Consider the following 23701-nt stretch of genomic DNA (forward strand, 5'->3'; position numbering starts at 1 on the left):
GCCCTCTGCCGCTATCTTGGGCTCTATATAATACGCTCCTTCTATGTTCTCAGGAAATGGACAAGGCCATCATTGACAGCACATCTTAACTTCCCCACTTCTTCAAAGTGGCACTAAGATCCACAATCAATCCTTAGTCTGGGCCACTACTTTGGGAAACATTCTGTCTCTCACGTTTCATCGTCAGAGTTAAGCGTGAAAGTCCACTAGCATCAATCATGGAAAATGACTTCTGCTTGTAGTAGAGCAGCAATCTTAAAGTTACACTGAAACTTGGGTCCAAAATTAACATTTGCCATTAATCTGCCAGTGGTGAGCATTTGAGAGAATTAATACCAAAAGTTTCTTTACCTGCTACGAAGCAGTATTTTTCACAATTTGTAAACAAAATTTCAAATTATTTGGCATTTTTCCCAGGTTGTCATTCGCAGCATCATATATAAGGTGATATTTATATATTTCCTCTCAAGTGTCACCACACTGAGTTCTGAAGACTCCTTGATTTTATACAGTTCATATTTGTTTTAAACTGAATCGCTCAAATCACTTACATCAGTGAGGATGACTATATAAGACTATACATATAAATCGTTTACTGTTACATTATACTATACAGTTTCTAATAATATTACCTGCCAATAAGCAAATAATGTTTTATTTACTCACCAAAACCAATTTTTACTCACATATGGTGCTTGGCGAGTGCTAATTTTGGACCCTGATTGAGACAGCATGGAAAAAGAAAAATGACATGATACATGCTGTTGAAGGAGCATGCAACTCACCAGGAAATGTTTATCTATTCACATTTTTTTTTTCTAAAAGACACATTATTACTTGTTTTCAGAGGATGGTTTGTGTATGATTGTGAGGAGATTGTGCGCATTTGACCCAGTCAAACAGTCTAATCCTGAAGTCGATAGACGGTTTAATGCAGTAGAAACTTCTCCTTCCCAGTCCAGAGATTATCTCCTGTTATAATACGAGCCTTAAAACCTAGTGACTCTCTGTCTTAAGAATCAAGAGTCTCTCTGTCTCCCAATCTTTCTGAGTGTTTGTCTATTCCTCTTTCCCAATTCTGCATGACTAAAATGCACTAGATTATTCAATCATTGAGGATATTGCACTCCATTCCAAATGTTCAAAATGTTGAGCTTTTGGGACACATCCGATCCAGCTGCAGTGCAGTTTTACAGCCAGCAAAACCACATGCTAATATTGAGCCAAAATAGATTAATCAGAAAATACCAAACTGGAGTTTTACTGACCTTAAACCAGTTCATAGTGAATCTAATGCTCTCAATGTATTCTTACTGCTTTTTTTATTAGTTAATGCCTTTCTCTTAAAAGTGCACTCTTATTATTGTTAACCCTTAAAAGATTATTAAATTAAATTTATTACAATTATATATGAAACCAAGACAAAAGATATTATTATAATAAAAATTATTTTACATTGTTTGCCTATGGGGGCCACCATGTTAAGATCACTTGAACATTTATTTTTTCTCTCTCTTGGTAACCCCACTGATAGTTTCACTCAAAGAATAAATTAATGGTTGACTGCAAATATGGCAGTTCTTCAATAGCATTGCAACTGGACATTTTTCTTTTATATGACATAATTGACTGCACCTCTGAGGGAAAGTACAGACATGTTCACATTTTTATATTCTTAATTGTTAGTTGTTAAGTTGTCAAGATTATAGATTTTTCTTTTATGCCAAAAATCATTAGGATAATGAGTTAAGATCATGTTCCATGAAGATATTTAGTAAATTTCCTACCATAAATATATCAAAACCTAATTTTTGATTAGTAATATGCATTGCTGAAAACTTCATTTGGACAACTTTAAAGGTGATTTTCTCCGTATTTTTAATTTTTTGCACTCTCAGATTCCAGATTTTCAAATAGTTGTATCTCCGCCAAATACTGTCCTATCCTAACAAATACATACATCAATGGAAAGCTTATTTATTCAACATTCAGATGATGTATATAAATCAGAATTTTGAGAAACTGGTCCTTATGACTGGTTTTGTGGTCCAAGGGTCACAACTGTTGCAGATTGCATTAGAAGTGGCTAAACTTCCTCTTGAGAAAGAGTCTGATTTTAATGATTCTAAATGCGATTCAGTCAACTTGCCGGCTGAGAGACAGAGATGCCGAGCACTTTGTGTTTTCCCTCCACCCACCAGCAAAGACTCTCAGATTCTCATCATACTTTCACTTATCTTGCGCCGCAGCCTGAGCTCTTGAAGTTGGATGATCTCTCTGCAGTTTGATTCTGTCAGAGGGCTTTGCTCTCAGCTCATTGCTGTTGCAGAATGAGAATTTGGGACAGGAAAATCTGCCCAAAGCAGAGACACATCTCAGCGTCTTTGCAACCATCTCCTGCATAAGTGGGTCAGGCTTTGAAAACTCCCCAGTGGAGTTCTGTGAATGAAGGAAGGAGAAAAAAAACATTTGCATAAATATGATACAAATGCAAAAGAACCGAATGTTCTCTCCAAATGTTTCCAAAAGAAGCAGGCACTTCTTTATCTGGCTTATGAATTTATATCTCTGGATGCCTCTGAATGTTGTTATTGCGTCTTTCTGGCTTGGTTAGTCAATTAGTTTGCAGTGTGAACTTATACATTGCTAAAGTATGTGATAACAGCAGTACTCTGCTAGCAATACGTTCCAAAGATTGCCTATTATGAACCATCTCTGATAGTTTATACTGCAGTTTTAAATGGCCTTACTCCTTCCAAGTGAATGATTTAAGCACAGATCATTACTAGTGATTTATTATTAATTGGCTTTACTGCTCGAGCCTGGGCTGTGAATTGCATTCAACACATGACCCACTTTCAGAAGCGAGCTACACAAGTCCCTATACTGGGAATATATACGTGTGTTTGTGTGGGGCGCTCTCTGTGTCCTCAGGCATTATCCTCTCCATCTTTTCTCTTTCTTTCCACGAGATTTCCGTTCCTCTGGGGGAAAATATGGAACACAGACACATTTGATGCTATGGCGGCAAATACATTTTTAATCTGTGTCAAAACACATGAAATAGGAGTGTAGGGACTTGTTTCCAAGTCTGCTAATCCTTCTCAATCTGGCTAAACAAGGATGAATCAAAGTAAATGAGGTTACGATTTTATTCGTTTTTATTCGAGTTGTGAGATTAAATGCAATTTTATTCCAGTCATTTTGATGGATATGTAGTTAAGTAGGTAGGATGAGTATTGTGTGTGTTGCATAACATGAAAAGTGAGGCCATAAAGCTCAGCATCTCACCTGTCTCTTTCTGAGTTGTTTAGGGCTGAACTGAAAATGCGCCTGTTTGATTCCTGAATTTTAGTTGCATTTAAAGTTGAATGTGAATTTTCATAAAAACACATTCTTCATCATCTCCATTAAATGATGTCCCTCAAACTGTCTGTTGGGTTGCATGCTCTTCACATTTTCCTTTGGTGTTTTCACACCTGTATATTTTCTGTTTCAATGACATTGTGTTTGTGTGCATGTACTGTATGTTCTCCTTCATTCCATGAACATTGATTTAAAAAGGTACATGAGCAAAATAATGATGTTCTTAAAGGGATAGTTCACCCATAAATGAAAAATCTGTCATAATTTACTCACCCCCATGTCATTCCAAACCTATTATTTTGTGTAACAGAAAAAGAGCTATTTTAAAAAACATGCTACAGACATGTTGCATGGAGTGTTTCATTTCTGAGTGAGCCTTTTCTTTAACTGCTCACTTCATATTCATTTAAAAAATAGACAACTTGATACTTTGTCTCCGCAGTAGTTTTCAGTTCCATTGGTTTTCATTGTTTCTTGTTTTTCTTTCGGACTCTGCTCAGTTATACTGTCCTGTATATCTTTGCTTTCAAGCCATTGTCAATCATGTAGTTATTATAATTTTTTTTTTTTTTTTTGATATTAGTTTTGTATCATAATCTATCATTTTTAGTTGTTTTAATGTATAAAAAGAAAAGATTGTGTCATTTTCTGGTCATTATTTTGAATGCATTATTTTAGAATTATGTTTATTTGCCAAAAGGATGTAATGAAATGGTTCCAGCATGTACGTATAATTGAAGATGTTAATACATTAAACAGTAAGTCTCTATATCTAGTATGAACTTAACGGGGTGTTCTTTACAAAATCTTTTGGGTCCTCCTCTGTTTTTTGCGACAGTTTGGCTCAGAGCTCCTTTAATCACATTTTATTTGTCCCAGACTTTCCGGATGCCAAAACAATGTTTATTTTGTACTGCACAAACATTAGTGTTAATTACAGCCCTGCATTTCAAAAACAAATTAATGTAGACAGTCACGGAATTAGATTATAGGTGTAATCACCAAATGTCCTGAAGTGACTCTTGTGAGATTTTCTCACATTGGTCTTAATGGAGTTGCAGCTAAGTGGTCTAGCATCTCTACAGCTATTCCCCAAAATCTCTGAGTAGCAGTGATCCTGATGAGAACAGCGGTATCCTCTCTGGCCTTTGGATTAAATTTCCCAATGGCATCCCCATCTCCACAAAACAAAATCATCTCTGCCATTAAATCAGTCATTCAAGCCATCATGCAATTAGTCTGCAACAAAATCACAAGAGTTATCTTAAAATGTAATATTGTGGCATTGTTATTGATACTGAGCGTGTTAATTGTTTTATTTCGAGAGAATGATTTGATAGAGTGTTCCTGTGACACTACTTTAGGGATCATTAAGGTAAATTTGCGTTATCAGAATCATAATTGCACAGACGCTGAATAACAGACTGTTATGCAACTGAGTACTTACATTTGCATGTGCACACATGGATTTAACATGATGCACTATTGATCAGTGGAGAACAAATCAAAAGAATAAATACTTACTGCATGGTTTAATCTGTTTCTTTCCGGTCCTGAGAAAAAGCGCAGAAATTCAGCCTGTTTGGTGTGATTTGACCTAGCATTCAGCCAGGAAACAGGAAGAAGCCTTATATGGGCTTGTCTCTGGCTGCTTCCTGTCTCGCAGAGGGAAAATATTATTAGTACACTCCAACAGTTTCCATGGTAACAAGAGTTTTGATAGCGCCAGGACAAACTGTGATCTGAATGAAATAGAAAAAGGATGTGGAAACACACACACACACACACACTCGAGTCAAAACTGTTTCTGATGACACTTAAACAACCCTATCTTGGTGTCTCATATGCATCCACTCAAACTGCCATTATCAGATAGTGAGTGTAGGAGTGCTGGCCCTCCATGACCCAGCCACTGGTTCGTCTCAGCAGATTTGCGCTTCATTCTCGCCATTAGCAGGCCCTCTGAGGTGCATCCGGGGCCGTTGTCACTAGCTGCTACAGTCCAATCAAATCCATTTGAGTTCTCCCAGCAGTCTGGGGAGCACAGTGCTCCCGGAGACATTATTCCAATTACTCTCCGCACGGACCTAAAAGGGTCCCTGCACCCTGACTGGCGGCAACCGAGAGCGAAAACCAATTTACAGCACAGCCAGTAACTTCCCTCACACTTGCTGCTGCCATGGCAACCAGCAAAGATACACTCTGTCCTAACACTGTGCTGTGTTTAAAAGTGAGAATGAGGATTGTGTCCCGAGCGTGCTGGCCGTCCTGATGGGAGTAGTAGACGGGGCAGCTTGAGGATATCCAGCACAGGTAGAAAAGACAGAATACCCCAGTGAGCTGCTTCTCAGTGTCTGTATTTTTGAAGTTAGGTGGTTGTCGGTGGTTTTTGTAGTTATATTTTTCATAGACTTTGGCCATGTACTGCTGTCTATTTAGTTTAAATTAATTGGATATTTTCTTCCTCACAGGGATCCCAGAACAGCGGTTCTTCTCTGTCTCTGACCTCTACCAAAGTCTGCAGTATGGATGAAGAGGAAGGGCCTGTGAGTGATGGTAAGAAATCGAGCAAAGCCAGTAAAACTACTTCAAGCTGGTTTAGATGGTGTCATTCATATACTATTATATTTTGAAATGTATTACCTTTTTTATTTTCAGTTTTCATTTTAATTGTAGTTTTAGTCATTTTATGCGCTTTTGTCATTTATTTTTATCATGCCAAAGCAACGTTTATATTTTCCTTTTTTAAAATTTTCTTTATTCTATTACAATTTTCAATTTCACTTACAAACTACAAGACACCATCCCTCAACACTGAGGTGAATCAACAACTTGAATGAGTTTTACTGTACATTTGAAACTCGCGGTCTCACACCGAACACCAGTTCTTATCATGTCTCTACACAAACATTAACACCTCCATCAACTCCCCTCCTGTACTTCGGATCAGTGAAGATGATGTGTGTCAGATCTTCAGGGAACAAAACTGAAGGAAAGCACCAGGCCCAGACGCTGTTCCACCAGTCTGTCTAAAAACCTGTGCTGGCCCCACATCTTTTCACAGATCTTCAGCAGATCACAGGAGCTGTGTGAAGTCCCTTCCTGCTTCAAACGCTCCACCATAATTCCCATTCCAAAAAAAAATAAAATAAATCACAGGACTAAAATGACTACAGATTGAGGAAAAAGAGTGAGGAAAAGGGCTCCGAAAATCAGTCGCCTCACATCCAAGCCATTTTCATTTTTGCTGTCTGGTCAGAGCTATAGAGCACTGAACACCGGGACAATCAGGCACAAGTAAAGTTTCTTCCCCCAGACAATCTAACTTATGAACAGTTAAATATTCTCCCCATTGTACAATAAAAATGTGCAACACAACTTATGTTTATTTGATACCACCCTACATCTTAATCCATCCCTACATCTTATTCTATTCTATTCTATAGCACACCAGTACAGACAATTCTTGTCCGTTTTTGTTTATATATATATAAAAAATATATATATATATATATATATGTGTGTGTGTGTGTGTGTGTATTTTATTCACATATCTTTATTTTTTATTGTCTGTTGTTGTTGTTGTCATCTCTGTGTGCTGGAAGCCTCTGTCACTAAAACAAATCCCTTGTATGTGCAAACATACTTGGCAATAAAGCTCTTTCTGACTTCTGAATTCTGACTTACTGAATTATCTTATAGTTTTAGTTAATAAAAACATGGCAGTAACTTGACCTTCTCTAAATCCATGCATTATAATTGCATTCAGACATATTGCATTCAGACTTTCTTACAAAGTGCTCTGCGACTCTCTAAACTCATGCAGATATGGCAGTTTTTAAGTGAATGAATGAGAAGCATTAAATGAATCAAAGAACCTTTATAGTTGTTCAGTGCCACCAAGTAAAGATGTATATCTCAAGAGTGTCTGCAGGTCATCCACAAACGCTTCATTTAAAAATTGTAGAACTTAATTTGCGTTATACATTAATTTCCACTTCAGTGCACACACTGTAGCTGACTGTAAAGCACTAATGAAAGAATCCATGAGGTGTAAACCAAACGTCTTGTTTGTTGAGCTGCAATCATAGAGATTCTCAGACTGGGAATGTTGTTTGAGAATCAAATTTCTCCTCTGCCTACAGTGATTTCAGTCATAACAACAGATTCTGAATGAGGCCCACTCAGTCTTGCTTTAATTTTCTTCCTTACTGTCTACAGCTGAGCCCTTGGAGGAGACACCGATACCCACAGTCCCGAGCTCCATTTCAGATCGGTACAAAGTGGGCCGAATGATCGGAGATGGGAACTTTGCAGTGGTCCACGAGTGTGTGGAGCACTCGACTGGCAGGGCGTATGCTCTGAAGATCATCAACAAGGGCAAATGCAGAGGAAAGGTGAGATGGATGCATTATGATGTTGTCAATAAAATGCTTATATTTTTATTTTATAACAATCTGTCCAATACATTTTTATTCCGAATCTTTTTCTCCTGCACAGGAGCATATGATCCAGAATGAGGTGGCTATCCTCAGAAGAGTGAAACACCCAAACATTGTGTTGCTGATTGAGGAAATGGACACTTACAGTGAACTCTACCTGGTCATGGAGCTTGTTAAGGTGTGTACTACAACATATGCAAGCTATCATTTTAATGCACCTGTTCAAACCTGAAGTGAAATCAAATGCGGATCGATAGACAGAAATATTAGCAAAAATCCAGTCACAGCTGGGTTTATACCTCTTGTGGAGTTAAGGATGAATTAGCTCTTGGTGGCTTCCCGTAATGGCTTCCCTGTGCAGTTGTGCTGGCTCTGTTGAACTGAGGGTTATTTTAAGCTGCTGTTCCACTTACTCGACTCTTTGAAGGGATTTCTGCCGTGTGAACAGCAAACCAGGCCACCATGAACTTTCTGCCTTCTTTGTATAAACAACTTGACCTCAGGAAAACTCATGATGCAGATCATTTTGTGTACATGCAAATAGCAACTTTCTTGGAAGCAAAACGCAACTACTGAACCGTTCCATTCACACACCTCGCTGTAGATGTCAAAGACACCTTAAACTACAGCTAGACAGAAGACAATATAAAGTGTCTATACACAGGTATTTTGCTGTATTTTGTATACCGTGGAATGTAAAAAGTGCATTTAAACCTGTTGAGTTAGAACGGGTATTAAAACTGAATAATTATCATCCTTGGTGTGAACTGGAATTTAGAGCAATAAAAAAATTAAGCATGAGATGTGCATGATATTAATAAGAGATAGGGGCTCACAGAATGTATTTTACATTCCACTGAAATGTTTTTCCACTGTTTTTCTATGTTAACATACTAGACGATGCCTGTTGCCCTCTGGTCTCGTGTCTTTCTTGCAGCATATCAAATACACACAAAAACATTTTAAAATGCCCATGTTACAGGGTATAAAGGTAAACAGTTTAGAAAAGATATCAGATGAGTGTCAGTACTGGATCCATGCATTAGGTCATAAAGTGACAGCAGCCTAATATACTTTAAAAAAAAACCGCAACAAAAACACAAGAGAGAGAGAATCACTTAGTGCTCTTGGTTGAACAACTTTAGTAGCTTTAATAAGAATCAATGTATATTTAATTCATACAGTGAAGGCGATAATTATATTTCTAAACTGAATGCTACTGTTAAATACAGCTTCTGTAATCAAAGCACATATATTTTAAATTCATACAGTGAAGGTGATAATTATATTTCTTTCTGTTAAACAGACCTGTTTATTTCATTCGCATCTTTATTATATTGAATTTGTCCTATTTTTTGTATCTTCATTCTTATTTTTAGGGAGGAGATCTTTTTGATGCCATCACCTCTGCCAACAGATACACTGAGCGGGATGCCAGCAGCATGCTGTACAACCTGGCCAATGCTATCAAGTACTTACACAGCCTTAACATCGTCCACAGGGACATCAAGCCGGAGAACCTTTTGGTAAGATATCAACACGCCTTCCTTTCTTCCATCTTTCCTTCTTTTCAAAAACATACCTCTGAGAAAGTCATCCTGACATGTCTAACATATCACAGGTACAAGCGCAACAGTTATAACATCCTAAATTGGGTTTTCCGTGTGGGTCATGCGTGTGTTTCTGTGTGTACGTGCAGAGGAAAAGAATGGAGGAAACTCATAGGTCTTGTGGGCTGGCCTGGAACTATATAAGTGTGTTTGGAGAAAGAGAAATGATTGCTGCGAGCTCTTTGACTGAGTCTAGACCAGCCACCTACTGACTGAGTGCATACGTGTGATATCACTTCAGCAGCGGAAGAACTGAAATGTGACTCACACATTGACAGTTCACAGACTGTACTGTTCTCCAAGGCTGCTTTTATGAATCAGTGGCTTATACATGTACCCTTCCTCTCCTGATTCAGGATGGAAATGTTGTTTATGAAACCCTGTTTATGAACTGGGGAATTTGGCTAGAAATGCTGTAGGTCTTACAATTGAAAATGTGACCCACTAACAGTGAATAAAACCATCTGTTTCTCAAACGCAATCCAGTGAGCTAGAAAGAAGCGTGCAGTGGCTCACATATGCGCTTGGTGTCTCTCTCCGCATCTCAAAGATAATCGCTTGTGGCTAGAAGCACGCATGTCAAATGCACCTTGCAGTGCAGAATGAGGCTTTTTCAAAACGCATCGCTTTACATATTATATAACACCAAACACAAAGCCAGCCAAGCTTAGAATCCTGTTCCTTTTTAGAATCAGTAGAATTTAGGTTAAAGACATTAAATGCCCAAATATCCATTTATTTGAAGCCAGTGCATATTTTTGACACTGATCTGCACACGTTCACCTTGGGAATTGAGAGCCGGATATGTCATTTTCATAGATTGCTTTGAAGAGACTAGCTTGTTTTTGGTCTAATATTATTCTTGGCTTTGGTTCACAGGTGTATGAGCATCAAGACGGAAGCAAATCCCTGAAGCTGGGCGACTTTGGCCTGGCCACCGTGGTAGACGGACCTCTGTACACTGTCTGTGGAACACCCACATATGTAGCACCAGAGATTATCGCAGAGACCGGGTGAATATTTTAAAATGTTTGCACAAATGGAATGTGCGATTTCTTTTTTTTCTTTTTTTTTCATGGTGTGATGTTAAGCATAGTGTTGTGATTGTAATGATCATATTATGTAGAGTTTCAATTCTAATAAGACCAGTAATACTAAAACACCTTTTGTTTGCTGTTAGGTATGGCCTTAAGGTAGATATCTGGGCTGCGGGAGTCATCACATATATTCTTCTCTGTGGCTTTCCTCCATTTCGTGGGTAAGTTCACTGATTATGTCAAAATGTGGCTTAGGCCTGTGTGAGACTAGGTTTTTGCAAAAAATAAATAAATAAATGGTTCACATCTCGAAGATTAATTCTTAAATACATTCTAGGTGTGTATGTAGTGCAGTTTTGAAAAATGTAATCAAACTGTAAGGTTATGTAAGCTGTTACTGCGCCACCCTGTGGCTATTTGTCGTACGATCAATGAACGCAATAAAACGAGCTCCCCCTGTTGATATTTATTTGAAGTTGTACTCTTTATTTTAGGAGCACTGATGATCAAGAAGCTCTGTTTGACCAGATCCTGCTGGGACAGTTAGAATTCCCTCTTCCGTACTGGGACAATGTATCAGACTCAGCCAAAGTAAGTGAAATATATGTGGATTACATAATATGTGGGATAGTAAAAAAAAGTTTAACATAGTTTTTAAATGTTTTTAAAGCAAAATATTATGATGCTAAATAATATTTGGACTTTTTCAAATCGAAATAATATGATTATTATGTGTGATTTTAAAATCAAAATTTCTGACTAGAAAATAATGCATCACTATAAACTAATTACGAAATGTAGAATGTTCAAAATCATACTGAGTTTTGGTTTTAACTACATATTATTATTAAATACTAGTGTTTATTTTTTACTGTTTGTTTACTGTAAGTCATTGTGTTCACCAATTCAAGATCATGATTGGCATTAGGGTTTGGCACCAACTCTCTCTGTCCTGTCCGTCTCCTCAGGAGCTGATAGTGTCTATGCTGCAAGTGGAAGTGGATCAGAGATACACAGCGCTGCAGGTGTTGGAACATCCCTGGGTCACTGTGAGTAATTCAGCCTGAATCCATTACCCTATAGCGTGTATGGGTCTTTGTTGCTAAATTATAGAACTGACACAGTCATGATACATTTTAGTCCTCTTGTTTAATAACTATTGTAGCTGATGGGCTTCATTTCAATGGCTGTTTCAGAATGACGGTCTGTCAGAAAATGAGCACCAGCTGTCAGTGGCGGGAAAGATCAAGAAGCACTTTAACACTGGGCCAAAGCCCAGCAACAACACCTCGGGAATGTCTGTGATGACGGTAAGCCCACACTTGACTGTCAAAGCCTGAAGTTAACAATCGAGACGCTAAATAAACATTAAAGTGCCAGAAAGCTGAATACCAGACACCATGTGTGATGGACAGCTTTTATGGGAGGCAAAAGAGTTCAAACGCTATAATACTTTGAAATGATTTTCTGTACTAACGTTTGAAATGGATATGCAGCTGATGATCTGAGTATTTCCTTAATGTTTTCTGAGTGCTGTCCACTGAGCTTCACTGATTTCTCTTTGCTTAGCTCGACCATGACTTTTCCATCCAGAGATCAGGGTCGTTGGATTTCTGTCAGAACCCGAGCATGTTTTGGATAAGGTAATGCCATGTGTCCTCTGCAGCACCGCAGCCCATGTCTTGTTGAATCCTAGTGTAGGCACTGAAACCTGCTCATGTCATTATCATAGACAGCTGCTGTGTTCATTCATCCAGTGTGTGTGTGTGTGTGTGTCTGTGTGTGAAAGTTTTCAATCCGGGTGGAGAGAATGTGCATGATTTGCTTCAGCATCATGGCAATTGGCATATTTTATGTGCTTTTCCCTCAGTGTGCTGCTTGTGTCACTGTCCTGCTTCTAACCAGCTTCTTGTGATCTTCAACCTTGTGCAGAAAGAAAATGCTCAGCAAGTCCCAATGTTGTCCCCAGTGTTTGTGTTTTTTTTTGTGTTATAATACACACTCATTTTTAATAAAGAAACTTATATTTATTAGTAAATGTACAGAACTAATCCCAAGTTTGAAGTCATTAAAGTTTTTTTGTTTGTTTGGAAGTAAATACTTTTATTCTGCAAGGAAGCAAATGAATACTTAAAAATGCACAGTGGTTTCAAAACAAAAACAACAACAAAATCATAATTAAGCAATGTTTTCAACATTGATAAGAATAAAAAATGTTTCTTAAGCACCAAATCAGCGTATACTTGAATGATTTCTCAGGGATCATGTGACACTGACAATACATAGCTTAAATAATATTTCAAAGTATTACAGTAAATACTGCTTGCTTTTTTGCATAAAAATTCAGCCTAGTTAAGACTAATAAAACAAAAAGTAATAAGTCTGACATTAAATTTATTAAATTAAGTGCATTTTCTTTATTTTATTTCTTTTTAACTTTTTAAAACATACTTCTAAAAATAATTTTCATTAAAGATATAGTTCACCCCAAAATGTATTTTGGTGGGAGGGACTTTATTATGAGTATTTTATTTTGCTCTCATGTACAGGTTCTGTCACATGACTAAAATTCTCCATTCCTCCATCAGACCACCGCTCTTGATAAGGAGAGGCAGATTCTCCGACGAGGATGCCACCAGAATGTGAGCGCAGCTCCCTGGACCACCCAGCCAACCTGTAGCCTCCACATCTCAGCCTTTACTCCCGGTCTGCACCTCGACCCCGTCCCAACCTACCAGCGGACTTCCTGCGCAAGGCCCCAGTCCATGTCCCTCCACCACCACCAACACCACGCCCGAGTCTGAAGACTTTTCCGCCTGCTCCTCGGAGACTGTTCACTCCCTCTTCTCCCCTTTCTAGCATCGAAAGGGAAGGGAACGAGTGGAAAGGGCACTAAAAGAGAAGAAGGGTTTATGAGGATTCGGAACGCGGCCGACTGGACTGATGAACTGAACCATTTTGTAATCTGATCACATAAAAACGGTGCAGGGAAAATGATGACCGTCAAGAAGGGGGTTTCTTGTTTATTTATGGTCATTATAATAACGTTATTTATACATAATAAACACATTTTCTTTTTTATTCAAGTTCAAAAATGTCTTTTTCTTTTGAAGCACCTTAGAAATGTGATGTTTTTATGGGTCCGGAATTGTTCAGATGCTCCAGAAGGAAACCGTAAGGACATTTAGCAGATCCGTTTCCTGGTAATTAGTACCCAGTGTTCCCGAAAACCTTTCTAACCAGACTGAAATCTATTTGAACTGCTGATACCTCTTTAGAGATAAACATGATGCGGATTTCCTTTTTATTGTGGCTGCGCAGAACTTGTTTCACATGTGAGATGGGGACCTTTTTTTGTAATCAGTGTAAATAATATAATTTCAATTATTTTGATATTGACAATATATTTCTTTATCTTAACTAGGCAATGTGTCACATTTAACCGTTTTTGCAGTTTTTAGGTATATGGAGCATAAGCACAAATGCATTGTGGGAAAGACATAAGCAACATTCCTTAATATAGGGTCAGCTCTTGGAAACAATTATACCAACGTTCGGTCTGATTAATTCCATTTCATTAATGCAGGACATTGATTCAGTGGTACCTCTGTGTAATTAGTCTCAGGAGGTCAGATTAGGGTTGAGTGTTTCAGTAAGAGGTGTTCTAGTAACTCATAGCCCTGCTTACTGTGTCATTGTATTCTCTCATTAGTGCATGGAATACAGAGTGGCTCTCACATTATAATTTGAGACATTATCTTATTAAAAACTATATTATAACCCCATTTTGTTGTTTACTGATGCTGCCTGACCCAGGCTTTCCATTCCTCACTCTATTATTTTATTGATCACCTCACCGCTGGCAAGCTGCTATTCAGTAAGAATCGGCAAACGTAAAGCCTAGAATAGGCCAATTAAATTTGTCTAATTTAAAGCTGCAGTCGGTAACTTTTGACGCTCTAGCGGTTAATAAACAGAACTGCTTGCGTCTTGCGGAAGAACATCGTAGCCGGAACTACTTCTCTCTGTTTATGTCTATGAAGAATCACAAAGGTACTGGGTTACTCCTCCGCGGTACCCCCGAAGCAATCTAAAATAGTCCCAATATAAACACTTATTATAGGTGCACCCTAGTGATTCAGGACAAGCTAAAAACACGGTTTGGAAAATTGATTCATGGTGTACTCGCTTATTATATACATTTTTCTACATTTTGAACACAAAGTTCGTAACTGCAAATGGCAATAGGACCACTGGGAGGAGGTAGAGGAGCTTGATTTTTTCACAGATTATCCGTCTCATATTCTACTTGTAACCAGGTTGAAATTATGTTCTTTAGTATAACATTTACTAGTTTGAATAATTAATTTCATAGTTTAATAAATGGTTTAAGGTTAAAAAAGTTACAATACATTGACTGACCAAGAAATGTTGATTTTGCTCAATGAGAGAAATACATGTATACATGGTGTAAAATTCATTTATGGTATACAGCATTTAAAATGTTAAATGTTTGTTGGTTAATAATATATGTGAAAATGTTTAAAAGATGCATGTGACAATAGTACGAAAGAGTTACACAAATGTTTTGTGAATTTATGTTATTTCTGAAAGTTTTGTGTATGATCCAATCACTGGAGAGGTCAAGGGTAAGAAGGAAGTGAGAGACGTGTGTGAGTTGGTGCGGAGAAAAAAAGAAGGTTGCTGTTAAGGTAATGCACCTGAAAATTAAAGTGTTCAACACGAACACTTATACAAGTAATTAGTGGTGATAGTTCTGTTTGTTCGAGTGAAAAACTCATCCGTTACGACAGACATATGTTTCAGTTAGCCGCTGATTTATTGGTTAGTGTTTTACATGGACTTTGCTGATAAGCTAGCGGCCAGCGATCTTAATTAGTTAAGCCTGTGTGGAAATATGAAACCGACGATGATCAAAGACTTCCCGGAGCCGGATAGCGTTGTCGAGTGATGAACTTTGCTGAGATCGTCAACCGGGTGTACCTTCTCTTCATCAAGCTTCTCATCATCACGAATCCTCTCCACCTGTCTGAGAGGTGAGACGTGAGATTACATGCACATTGAAAAAAGTTACAATTTGTTTGTTTGGCCTTTATGGTGAAACAGCCATTGAGTTTAAGGCTACAACGTACCCGAGCTACATTCAGGCCTGCATCATTTGAACACTTGAAGGGTATTTCATTTTAAGATAGGTTTTTGCCGGCTATTTTATTTTCTTGGGCCCTTATGTGTTTAATGTGAATTTAAATGCAGTTATAATGTGAAAAGTGAGTTGTACCAGACATATTTAATTTCTGACATTAATTTCTAAGTAAATCTGTTTTATATATGTTTTAAAACCTTTATGGTTACTGATTATTTCGATATTTTCAGTTAATTAAGAAAAAGAGTAAAATTTGGGTTAAACGTGAAATTGTTTATAGGAGAAGAGTAATTCCTAGACTTTTAATTTCCTGTTAAAGTGTGAATAGTACTGCTTAAATTTTGATTTAAAGGGGAATAGTATTTTCATTTAAAAAGATAGTAATCACACACACACACAAGTTAGATACTCAAACATTTATTTGTGAAACCTCACTTATTTGATTTAAAAGATATTTAAAGAACTCAGGATAGCCACCTCTCATTATAGTTCAGCACGCTAGAGAGGCGCTACATACTGTCAGGACATAATGACAGGTTTAACAAATATGTAAAAAATATATTTTTACAAAAGTTATCTACTGCAGCTTTAAGGTGGTAAACAAATTTAGTTTGAGACAATTAGACAACATTTGAATAAAATAGGCTAATAATTATAAGAATTATTTATTTTCAAAACTGACTTTGAAGGGCGCAGAAAAAGTAGTTTGGAATTCGCCCTATGATTTTGAAGCCTGCTTAAAAGCCTCGAAGCTTCGCGACTCGAAATCGAACGCTTCCATGATTAAAAGCTTTTAACTGACCTCATTCAATTCAGGACATTCTAAATAGATGTTTAAAGAAAAGAAGAAAAAAAATAAATAAACACACACACACAAGTACCTCAAAAAGATGTTTTGGCTTGTTTTATTGTAAATACGACAAAAAGGAAACAATTTTATTTTACAGTTATTGATCTATATATCGGCATGAATTTGAAACATTTTAAGAGTCACCTGTGAGATTCTGGCTTATTCAAGTTGCAGCAAATGCATGAAACAGCAGGTGGGGACTGAATTTAAAAATTGAATCTGAATCTAAATAAATCATCCGTTATCTACTTCCTGCCAACAGCCATTCCTCTCCTCTCCACAAATGATGCAGACATATAAAACAAAATAAATTAAAACAATATGCAATCATGATCAGATACACCTTGCAAAATGAATGAATAAAAGTTATTTAGTAAATGTACAAATCAAATCAAATATACAGTACTGACCGCTCACCTACACAGACCTGCACGTTGTGTGCGCGCTGCTGTCTCATGTATAATTCACATTAAATGGCCAATGAAAAGGCAGAGCAACAAATTACTTGCATAATTTATTCATATTTTCATTTCTCGACTCAGTCTTAGCTTCCAGCTGACTAGTTATTACACCTCTGCAGTAAAACGACTATATTTCAGTAGCAGTGTTGTTGATTGAGAAATGTCCTTCAATCACACTTTTTAAAGAGGGGGATGGAAGAAAATAAGTCAATATTCATAAATGTGGATTTCAAACCTCTCAATCCACGTATTGAACCGTGTTTCTGCAGTCACTCTCGGCTACAAGGATATTGCTTACTGTGGCTGTGGTTGTACAATGTAATAATCACATATGATTATAATATAAATTTTTTAAATACAACAAACATCAATGCACAAATTATACAATGGAGAATGGGCCTAAAATAAAAAAAAATATATATATTTATATGCTGAAAAATGTGGGATGATAACGGTGCAATGTGTCCGATACAAAAACTTCAACATTAATAATTTTCTTTTTTCATAAATAATGAAATGTGTGAGTGAGGGAGGGTTTCTTTTTCTTTTGTTGCTTATTGTCTCTTTTTTTATGGCCTGCTTACATGCCTGGCTTTCCTAACCATCAAAGTATTTACATATATGACAAAACAATTACCAAATGTACAAAGAGGAAAGAGAAGCTTGATTCCTGTCTGAGCAGTTCACTTCCTCCCTGTGAATCAGCAGGCCTTCATCTATAATTGTCCAAATCATCATTTTGTTGGAACTAAACTATCTTACAGCAAGTCATTAATAAATTAAAGGATTATGGGATATTTCATAATGGAGAGCGAGTGGGAAGTATGAATTTTATCCCGTTATAGTGACGAACTGCACCGTTGGAGTTTGTATTTACAAAGACTAAGTTCTCCGCTGTGTCTTAATCCCACACCAGACCCCATCCTTCCCTCCCACAACCCTCCCAAAATCTGTTTTGTTAGTGGTTTTTGTCTAAGCCTCTTCTGCTGGGAACTGCAGTACAGTCCATCCAGTCCTGCTGTCTATCTTGTACGATGACCTTCGCAGACAAAAGGACATTAGGCATCTCATAGTATGTGGGGAGTGAAGGACCACCCTAAAGGTCTAAGTAACGTTGGCGATATGTCTTGTGATTTCTTCCGGGTTTAACGCCACCCTGAAATTTGAGGGACACCATCATCTGTCAAGCTGGAAATGAACTTCACTGTTTTCACTGCCTCAACTGCAGGCCCTAAACAAGGTCCCTCTCTCTCTTCCCGTCTCTGTCTCTCTTTGTTCTGTCTCAGTATCTGTTCTGATGTTCGTAGTGCCAACGATTGAAATCAATGTTAAACGCCACAATGCTGCCCGATGCCATCCCAGTGATCAAAGTCCTGCAAATATATAGAACAAAAATAATACATTCATATGAAAAATGTCCATAATACACACACACAAATATATATATATATTAGGGCTGGGCAAGTTAACGTGTTTTTATCGCGTTAACGCATGAATTAATTAACGCCGACAATTAGTTTATCGCACGTTAACGTACTTTTTATTTTGAAAGTCTGTTACTCACTGCCTTTCAATACACATAGCTAGACTGTAATAAAACAACCGAATACAACACATGGGTCACAGGAGGGGTGGGATGTTTATCAGTAGGCTACTGGCTGCTTGGGATGAGCTAGCGCGCAAAACAGAAAATCATGTCCAGAGCCGAATTCCATCTGGTTGTAATGTCTTGTATAAGCGGCGACTCCTTTTGTCCAAGTTCAATTTGTTTTTTTTCTAATTCTGCAGCACTCGCTGACTGTGCTTAAAATGGCCCACAACCTTTCTGCATTTGGCCAGGACGTTGTCAAACGCGCTGTTGTGCAGAGATACTATGACGGAACGCTGGAGACTGTCGCATTCAAAAGGCAGATGTCTCGCAGCAGCGATCATATTTCTTGCACTATCTGTGCTAAGTGTGCTGACTTTATTTGAAATGTCCCACTGCTGTGCAACATGAATAAAATGTTTAGCGCACGTTTCAGTAAAATGTCTCTCTTTATCATCTGAAAATGTGAATAACCTTGTGTGTCTTAGAAACTGGCTAGGTGCAGATGAGTAAGTAAATGTAAAGTTGGAAGAATGGATAAATGAAGTTAATTTTGTCCACTCAACCTGCATCACTGAAAGATTTTTTTTTTTTTTTTTTTTTTGGACCGAGATTCTTAGTCTCTTAAAGGAGATTGATGTTGTTGCTCGGAAGGGGCCAGTTAAAATGTTATGATCGAGGTTCTGGACATAATTTTTTTTTTTTTTTTTTTTACAAACTAAACAAAACTTTAATGTTTTATTTAATAAAACATTAATGTTTTAATGTTTTATTTATATCTTAATGTTATATTTAATTTGATTACATTAATGTTTAAGTTAAGATTTACAAGAAATGTTAACTGCTACTAACTTTTAAAAAAAACTTTATTTTGTTTCAAGTTTTGACAAACACAATTTTATTGCACTTTTATTCATACAGCAGAACTTTGAAAGAATAAAATTACACAATACACTACTTTTGATTTCATTATTGAATTTTGCGCATGCTGCGATTAATCGTGATTAATCGCAGAAAATCATGCGATTAATCGCGATTAAAATATTTAATCGTTGCCCAGCACTAATATATATATATATATATATATATACACACACACATTTTTTTCTTAATAATTAAAAGCATATTTAGATAACATTTTATATTAAATTTTAATTAGATAATTATGTAATTTTAGAGACAATTTTCTTTCAAATCATAAATAAAATAAAATAAGTTCTATGTATGTGATATTTTACTACTGTTAAATTTGTTTTTATTTTTTTTAAGAACGTACGGTTATATATATATATATATATATATATATATATATATATATATATATAGATAGATAGATAGATAGATAGATAGATAGATAGATAGATAGATAGCAATCACAGCCGTACATAACCAGCCATATCCAATCATATCACGTAATAAACTAACTAAACTATCAGACTTTATTATATTACTATTTTTAGGTTTTTAGCTCAGGTGTGCTCACCTCTGGTCATGGGATAAGTCCATAGCTCTGATGCCTGCATCACAGCCGGGGTAAATATACAGCTGCTTAAAATCACAGGCCTGCCAGACTTCAACAACACCGTTATCACCTCCTGTAACCAAGTTCTGACCGTCGCTGCTCAACAGTATGGCCTTGGGGAAAACAGAATAAGTTTAAATATAGAGACTATCTCGGGTTAATGTGTATTTCTGTTCTACTATATCTCTTACACGTGTGGAGTCATTGATCTCCATCTGTGCCAGGAGTTTGCCATTAATGCTGAAGTTACAGAAGTGTCCTCTCTCATAGTAGATGATACAGTGACCCTCACTGGACACCGAGATCAGACGAGGCTGGAGACAGTTCTCAGGGCCCTCCAGGGCCCGCAGTAAATCTCCTGTGATGGTGTGGACCAAACATGGCCCCTCTGTAAAACAAGACAATAGCAACAACCTCTCAATTCTGTCATTACACAGCAAGATTTTAAAATGGAGAAATAAGAATAATCATCACTTTCTTTTAAATAAACATCTTGTTAAATAAATATCCTGTTATGGGTTTATATCAGAGTTCTATAAGCTCTCAAGGAAACCAATGCTAGTATGAAAAGAGTGATATGCTAATATTCAGATTGCTTCCTCTCAGACTGACCTTTGGCCCCACTGATGACAAGTCCCAGTTCAGCACACACTGACACACACACCACCTCATGGTCATGGCCTGTCAGAACCGCTCTAGGTGCTGGATAATCACCTACAATACAACAGAAGGTCAGCTTCTGGAATCCTACAAATGTCAGTCAATCATTTCTTTTGCTACATAACTAATACGCAATACCACACAAAAATAAAAATGAAAAAGAAGATACATTAGGAGTTAGATAAGCAGGCAATAAAAAAAGGAATGAATTTAAAATATTCACAAAGAATAATCACTGAGACCATTTTTCTCTCAGTGTGATATCAGTATAAATAAAATAATTATCCTACGTATGTGAATGTCCTATGTACTTTCTATTGCACTAAGAATCCATTATATATTTAGTACAACTAAATACTGAGCATGGAGTTATGTAAATGAAAGCAATGCTCAAATGAACCGGGTCATGTGCTCACTGTTGTTGGGATTGTCTCCAATGATGTGATGTCGTCCGCTCCAGTACCACAGAAGAAGGGTTGCATCTCGTGAGCCGGAGACAATGTAGCAGTCGCCTCCAATGTAAGACTCGGATCGCGCAAGACAGGTCACCACATCCCAGTGCCCAAACACGATCTGAGTGAGTTTCCCTGAATGAAGGAAGAGTGTGCAGATGAGCGCATGTGCATTTTAGAAACATACACTTTATTTATTTGTAGTAAAGAGTATGAGCTTTATATGTTCAAGTTATAATTCATATAAATGGCATAAAATCCCAAAAGACACAAGCACCTGTCTCAGTGGAGTAAACACGGAAACTCTTGTCCCAGAAACCACATGCAAGGATGTAACGGTTGTCGGCTGTCACCACAAAGCAGTGCGTGTTGATCTGAATGCTTTGATCCACCAAATCTGTGATCTGCCTTTTACTAATGCCAGAGTTATTGGCTGGGAAAGAAAACAGACCAGGTGAGAATGTCTGAAGAAACAAGTTTCATCTGTTTTTTAAGAGCATAATTCTAACAAAAATTAATATAAATCATGACAGAATTATTTAACTATCCCTTTAACTGAAGGAATATCAGGCCTGCCCCTAGTGATGTGATAAGTTACTGGCTTATCACATGGTCACATGATTTGAAGCACTCACCAATCAGAGAGTCCATCTCAATAGGAAGGTGATGAGCCTGTTCTAATGAATATCCCGGAGCACCTCTGAGACCTAAACAAAACATTGCTAATATTGTAAATAAACTTGCACCGAACGTTAAAAAGGGGGTTTGAAAACCTCCGATTTCTTCAACTGTTATGTCTAAGAAAGCTGGAAACGGTCGCGCTCACCGACTGTGTTGTGCCAGCGGTTGACGGCGAACAGTCGGCTGCATGTGACCGTGACTGCAGCAGGAATGCTGAGGTGAGGCAGCGTGTTGGCCGCCACGTGCGTGACCGGAGAGTTGGAGGGGAATTTGAGCACCATGATTACATCTTGCTGCATCTGGTCCTTGAACATCAGAGGACTCTGCGGAAGGAAACACTAATGAGCAGAAGAGAGAAAGAGGAGGACGAAGAGGGGGAAAAAATGGAGGTAAAAGGAAGGGACAAGGAATTAGAAAGGTAAATTGCAATGGAACAAACAAGGTGAACATCACAAGGCAGGATTCTGGGTAAGGATAAAATTTAGGATCAGTTTTGGGTTGGTTCGGACTGTCAGGAGGGGGAAACATCCAACCATAGACAACCTTGCTAGGTGTAAATCAGTGTCTGAACCGGGCGTGATTTCATAAATCACATTTATTCCAAGAGATCTGATATAGATCACAATTAAAAGAGGTGTCTTGAAAAGGACATAATAAAGGTGATATAGTAGCGTCTCACCAGGTGCATGGCGGAGCTGCGTGGAGGGTGAGGCTCTATCAGCAGCTGTGATGGAGCCTGTCCAAATGACTGAATCTGAGCCTCCATGGACTAAAGAGATGACAAAGAGACAAAACAAGCGGTTATATTTTTAGTTGACAGACCCCTGAGCTGCCTCACATCTGACAGACATTTACAGACATGGAAAGACAAGCGGAACACTGCTGTCAACATGCCGTGCTGAGATATGAAATATCAACATATTCACTCATTTTGGACAGAGGACTGAAAGATATTGACGGGAGATATTAAAGACTAATGATGGAGACTATCAAATAAGATTTTATTATTAATGGTTCTATTATCAAGCCTGCTGATAAATAACAACCGAACTGCACTGTTGTGTGTTAAACAGGAAAATGCATTCATATCAAATGTATATATTTTAATTATGATGATGATAATGTTTTTACAATGATATCATACTTTAATTTAATTTGTGTAAGTTATTTTTAATTGTTTTTCATACTATGGAAGTCAATGTGGACTAGCAACTGAAGGTGAACTGTCCCTTTAAGACATTAAGTATTTTATCAATAATACTTAATGACAATAATATTAATAATAATAATATCTTAATTATAGACATTAAGCATTTTAATTTGATTATTTATGATTATTTATGATTAGTTATTTAATTAGATTAAGATTATTATTGACATTAAGCATTTGAGATGATTACTACTATATTATTGAATATGTAATAATCAATGTTATTAACTGTGTCTTTATTTATTATTTTGTTCAGTTTTTATAAAATAAAATAAAAAATTAGAATTTCATCCTGCATATTTTATTGAGATACATTGAAAAAATCAGTATCATAAAAAACTATACCGGACAATGTCTAATAGAAACCAATTAAAAACACAGCTTAACTTGATTCACACAAGTAGGACAGGTTCCTAGATCAATATCCTCCGTTGAATCAATACTCACTGACCTCTCTGGCGAGGGGGTCTTACCTCTCTGAGCTGGGGGTCGGAGATGGTGTCCAAGTTCACAGATCCCTCATAAGACAGGTAATGGAAAACATTGAGAGCCCTAATGGCCTCCGGTCCTCTCTGCTTGTAGCCAAAGATGAGATCGATCCACTGGTGCAACTGACAGGACACAAATTCACTCTCCAGCGCCTGAGACAGGAAGAGGA

The 23701-nt window shown here is 37.3% G+C and overlaps 2 protein-coding genes across 10 annotated transcripts in view; one reads left to right on the forward strand and one right to left on the reverse strand.

Moving 5' to 3' along the window:
- Nucleotides 1-14240, forward strand: part of LOC128021059 (serine/threonine-protein kinase DCLK1-like) — a 52029-nt gene extending 37789 nt beyond the window's left edge. For 2 of the 3 annotated variants that reach the window (XM_052607951.1, XM_052607952.1), the window contains 11 exons: nt 5838-5922; nt 7588-7763; nt 7867-7986; nt 9188-9334; nt 10298-10431; nt 10599-10676; nt 10950-11046; nt 11424-11504; nt 11652-11765; nt 12025-12098; nt 13044-14240. In XM_052607951.1, the coding sequence (XP_052463911.1) occupies nt 5838-5922; nt 7588-7763; nt 7867-7986; nt 9188-9334; nt 10298-10431; nt 10599-10676; nt 10950-11046; nt 11424-11504; nt 11652-11765; nt 12025-12098; nt 13044-13101 (1164 nt within the window). In that variant the 3' untranslated portion in view covers nt 13102-14240. The other variant, XM_052607954.1, reaches the window with a different exon arrangement.
- A 2261-nt stretch (nt 14241-16501) lies between these two features.
- LOC128021058 (neurobeachin) overlaps nt 16502-23701 on the reverse strand; it is a 109032-nt gene continuing 101832 nt past the window's right edge. For 5 of the 7 annotated variants that reach the window (XM_052607948.1, XM_052607949.1, XM_052607945.1 and 2 more), the window contains 10 exons: nt 23517-23684; nt 22513-22602; nt 21979-22171; nt 21788-21859; nt 21430-21585; nt 21117-21287; nt 20653-20754; nt 20232-20428; nt 20002-20153; nt 16502-18303 (listed from right to left, as the gene is read on the reverse strand). In XM_052607948.1, coding sequence (XP_052463908.1) covers nt 18213-18303; nt 20002-20153; nt 20232-20428; nt 20653-20754; nt 21117-21287; nt 21430-21585; nt 21788-21859; nt 21979-22171; nt 22513-22602; nt 23517-23684 — 1392 coding nt within the window. In that variant the 3' untranslated portion in view covers nt 16502-18212. The remainder of the gene's footprint in view (nt 18304-20001; nt 20154-20231; nt 20429-20652; nt 20755-21116; nt 21288-21429; nt 21586-21787; nt 21860-21978; nt 22172-22512; nt 22603-23516; nt 23685-23701) is intronic. The other 2 variants (XM_052607950.1, XM_052607947.1) reach the window with 1 other exon arrangement.

The sequence above is a fragment of the Carassius gibelio genome, chromosome A10, assembly GCF_023724105.1.
Source record: "Carassius gibelio isolate Cgi1373 ecotype wild population from Czech Republic chromosome A10, carGib1.2-hapl.c, whole genome shotgun sequence".
NCBI classification, from domain to species: domain Eukaryota; kingdom Metazoa; phylum Chordata; class Actinopteri; order Cypriniformes; family Cyprinidae; genus Carassius; species Carassius gibelio.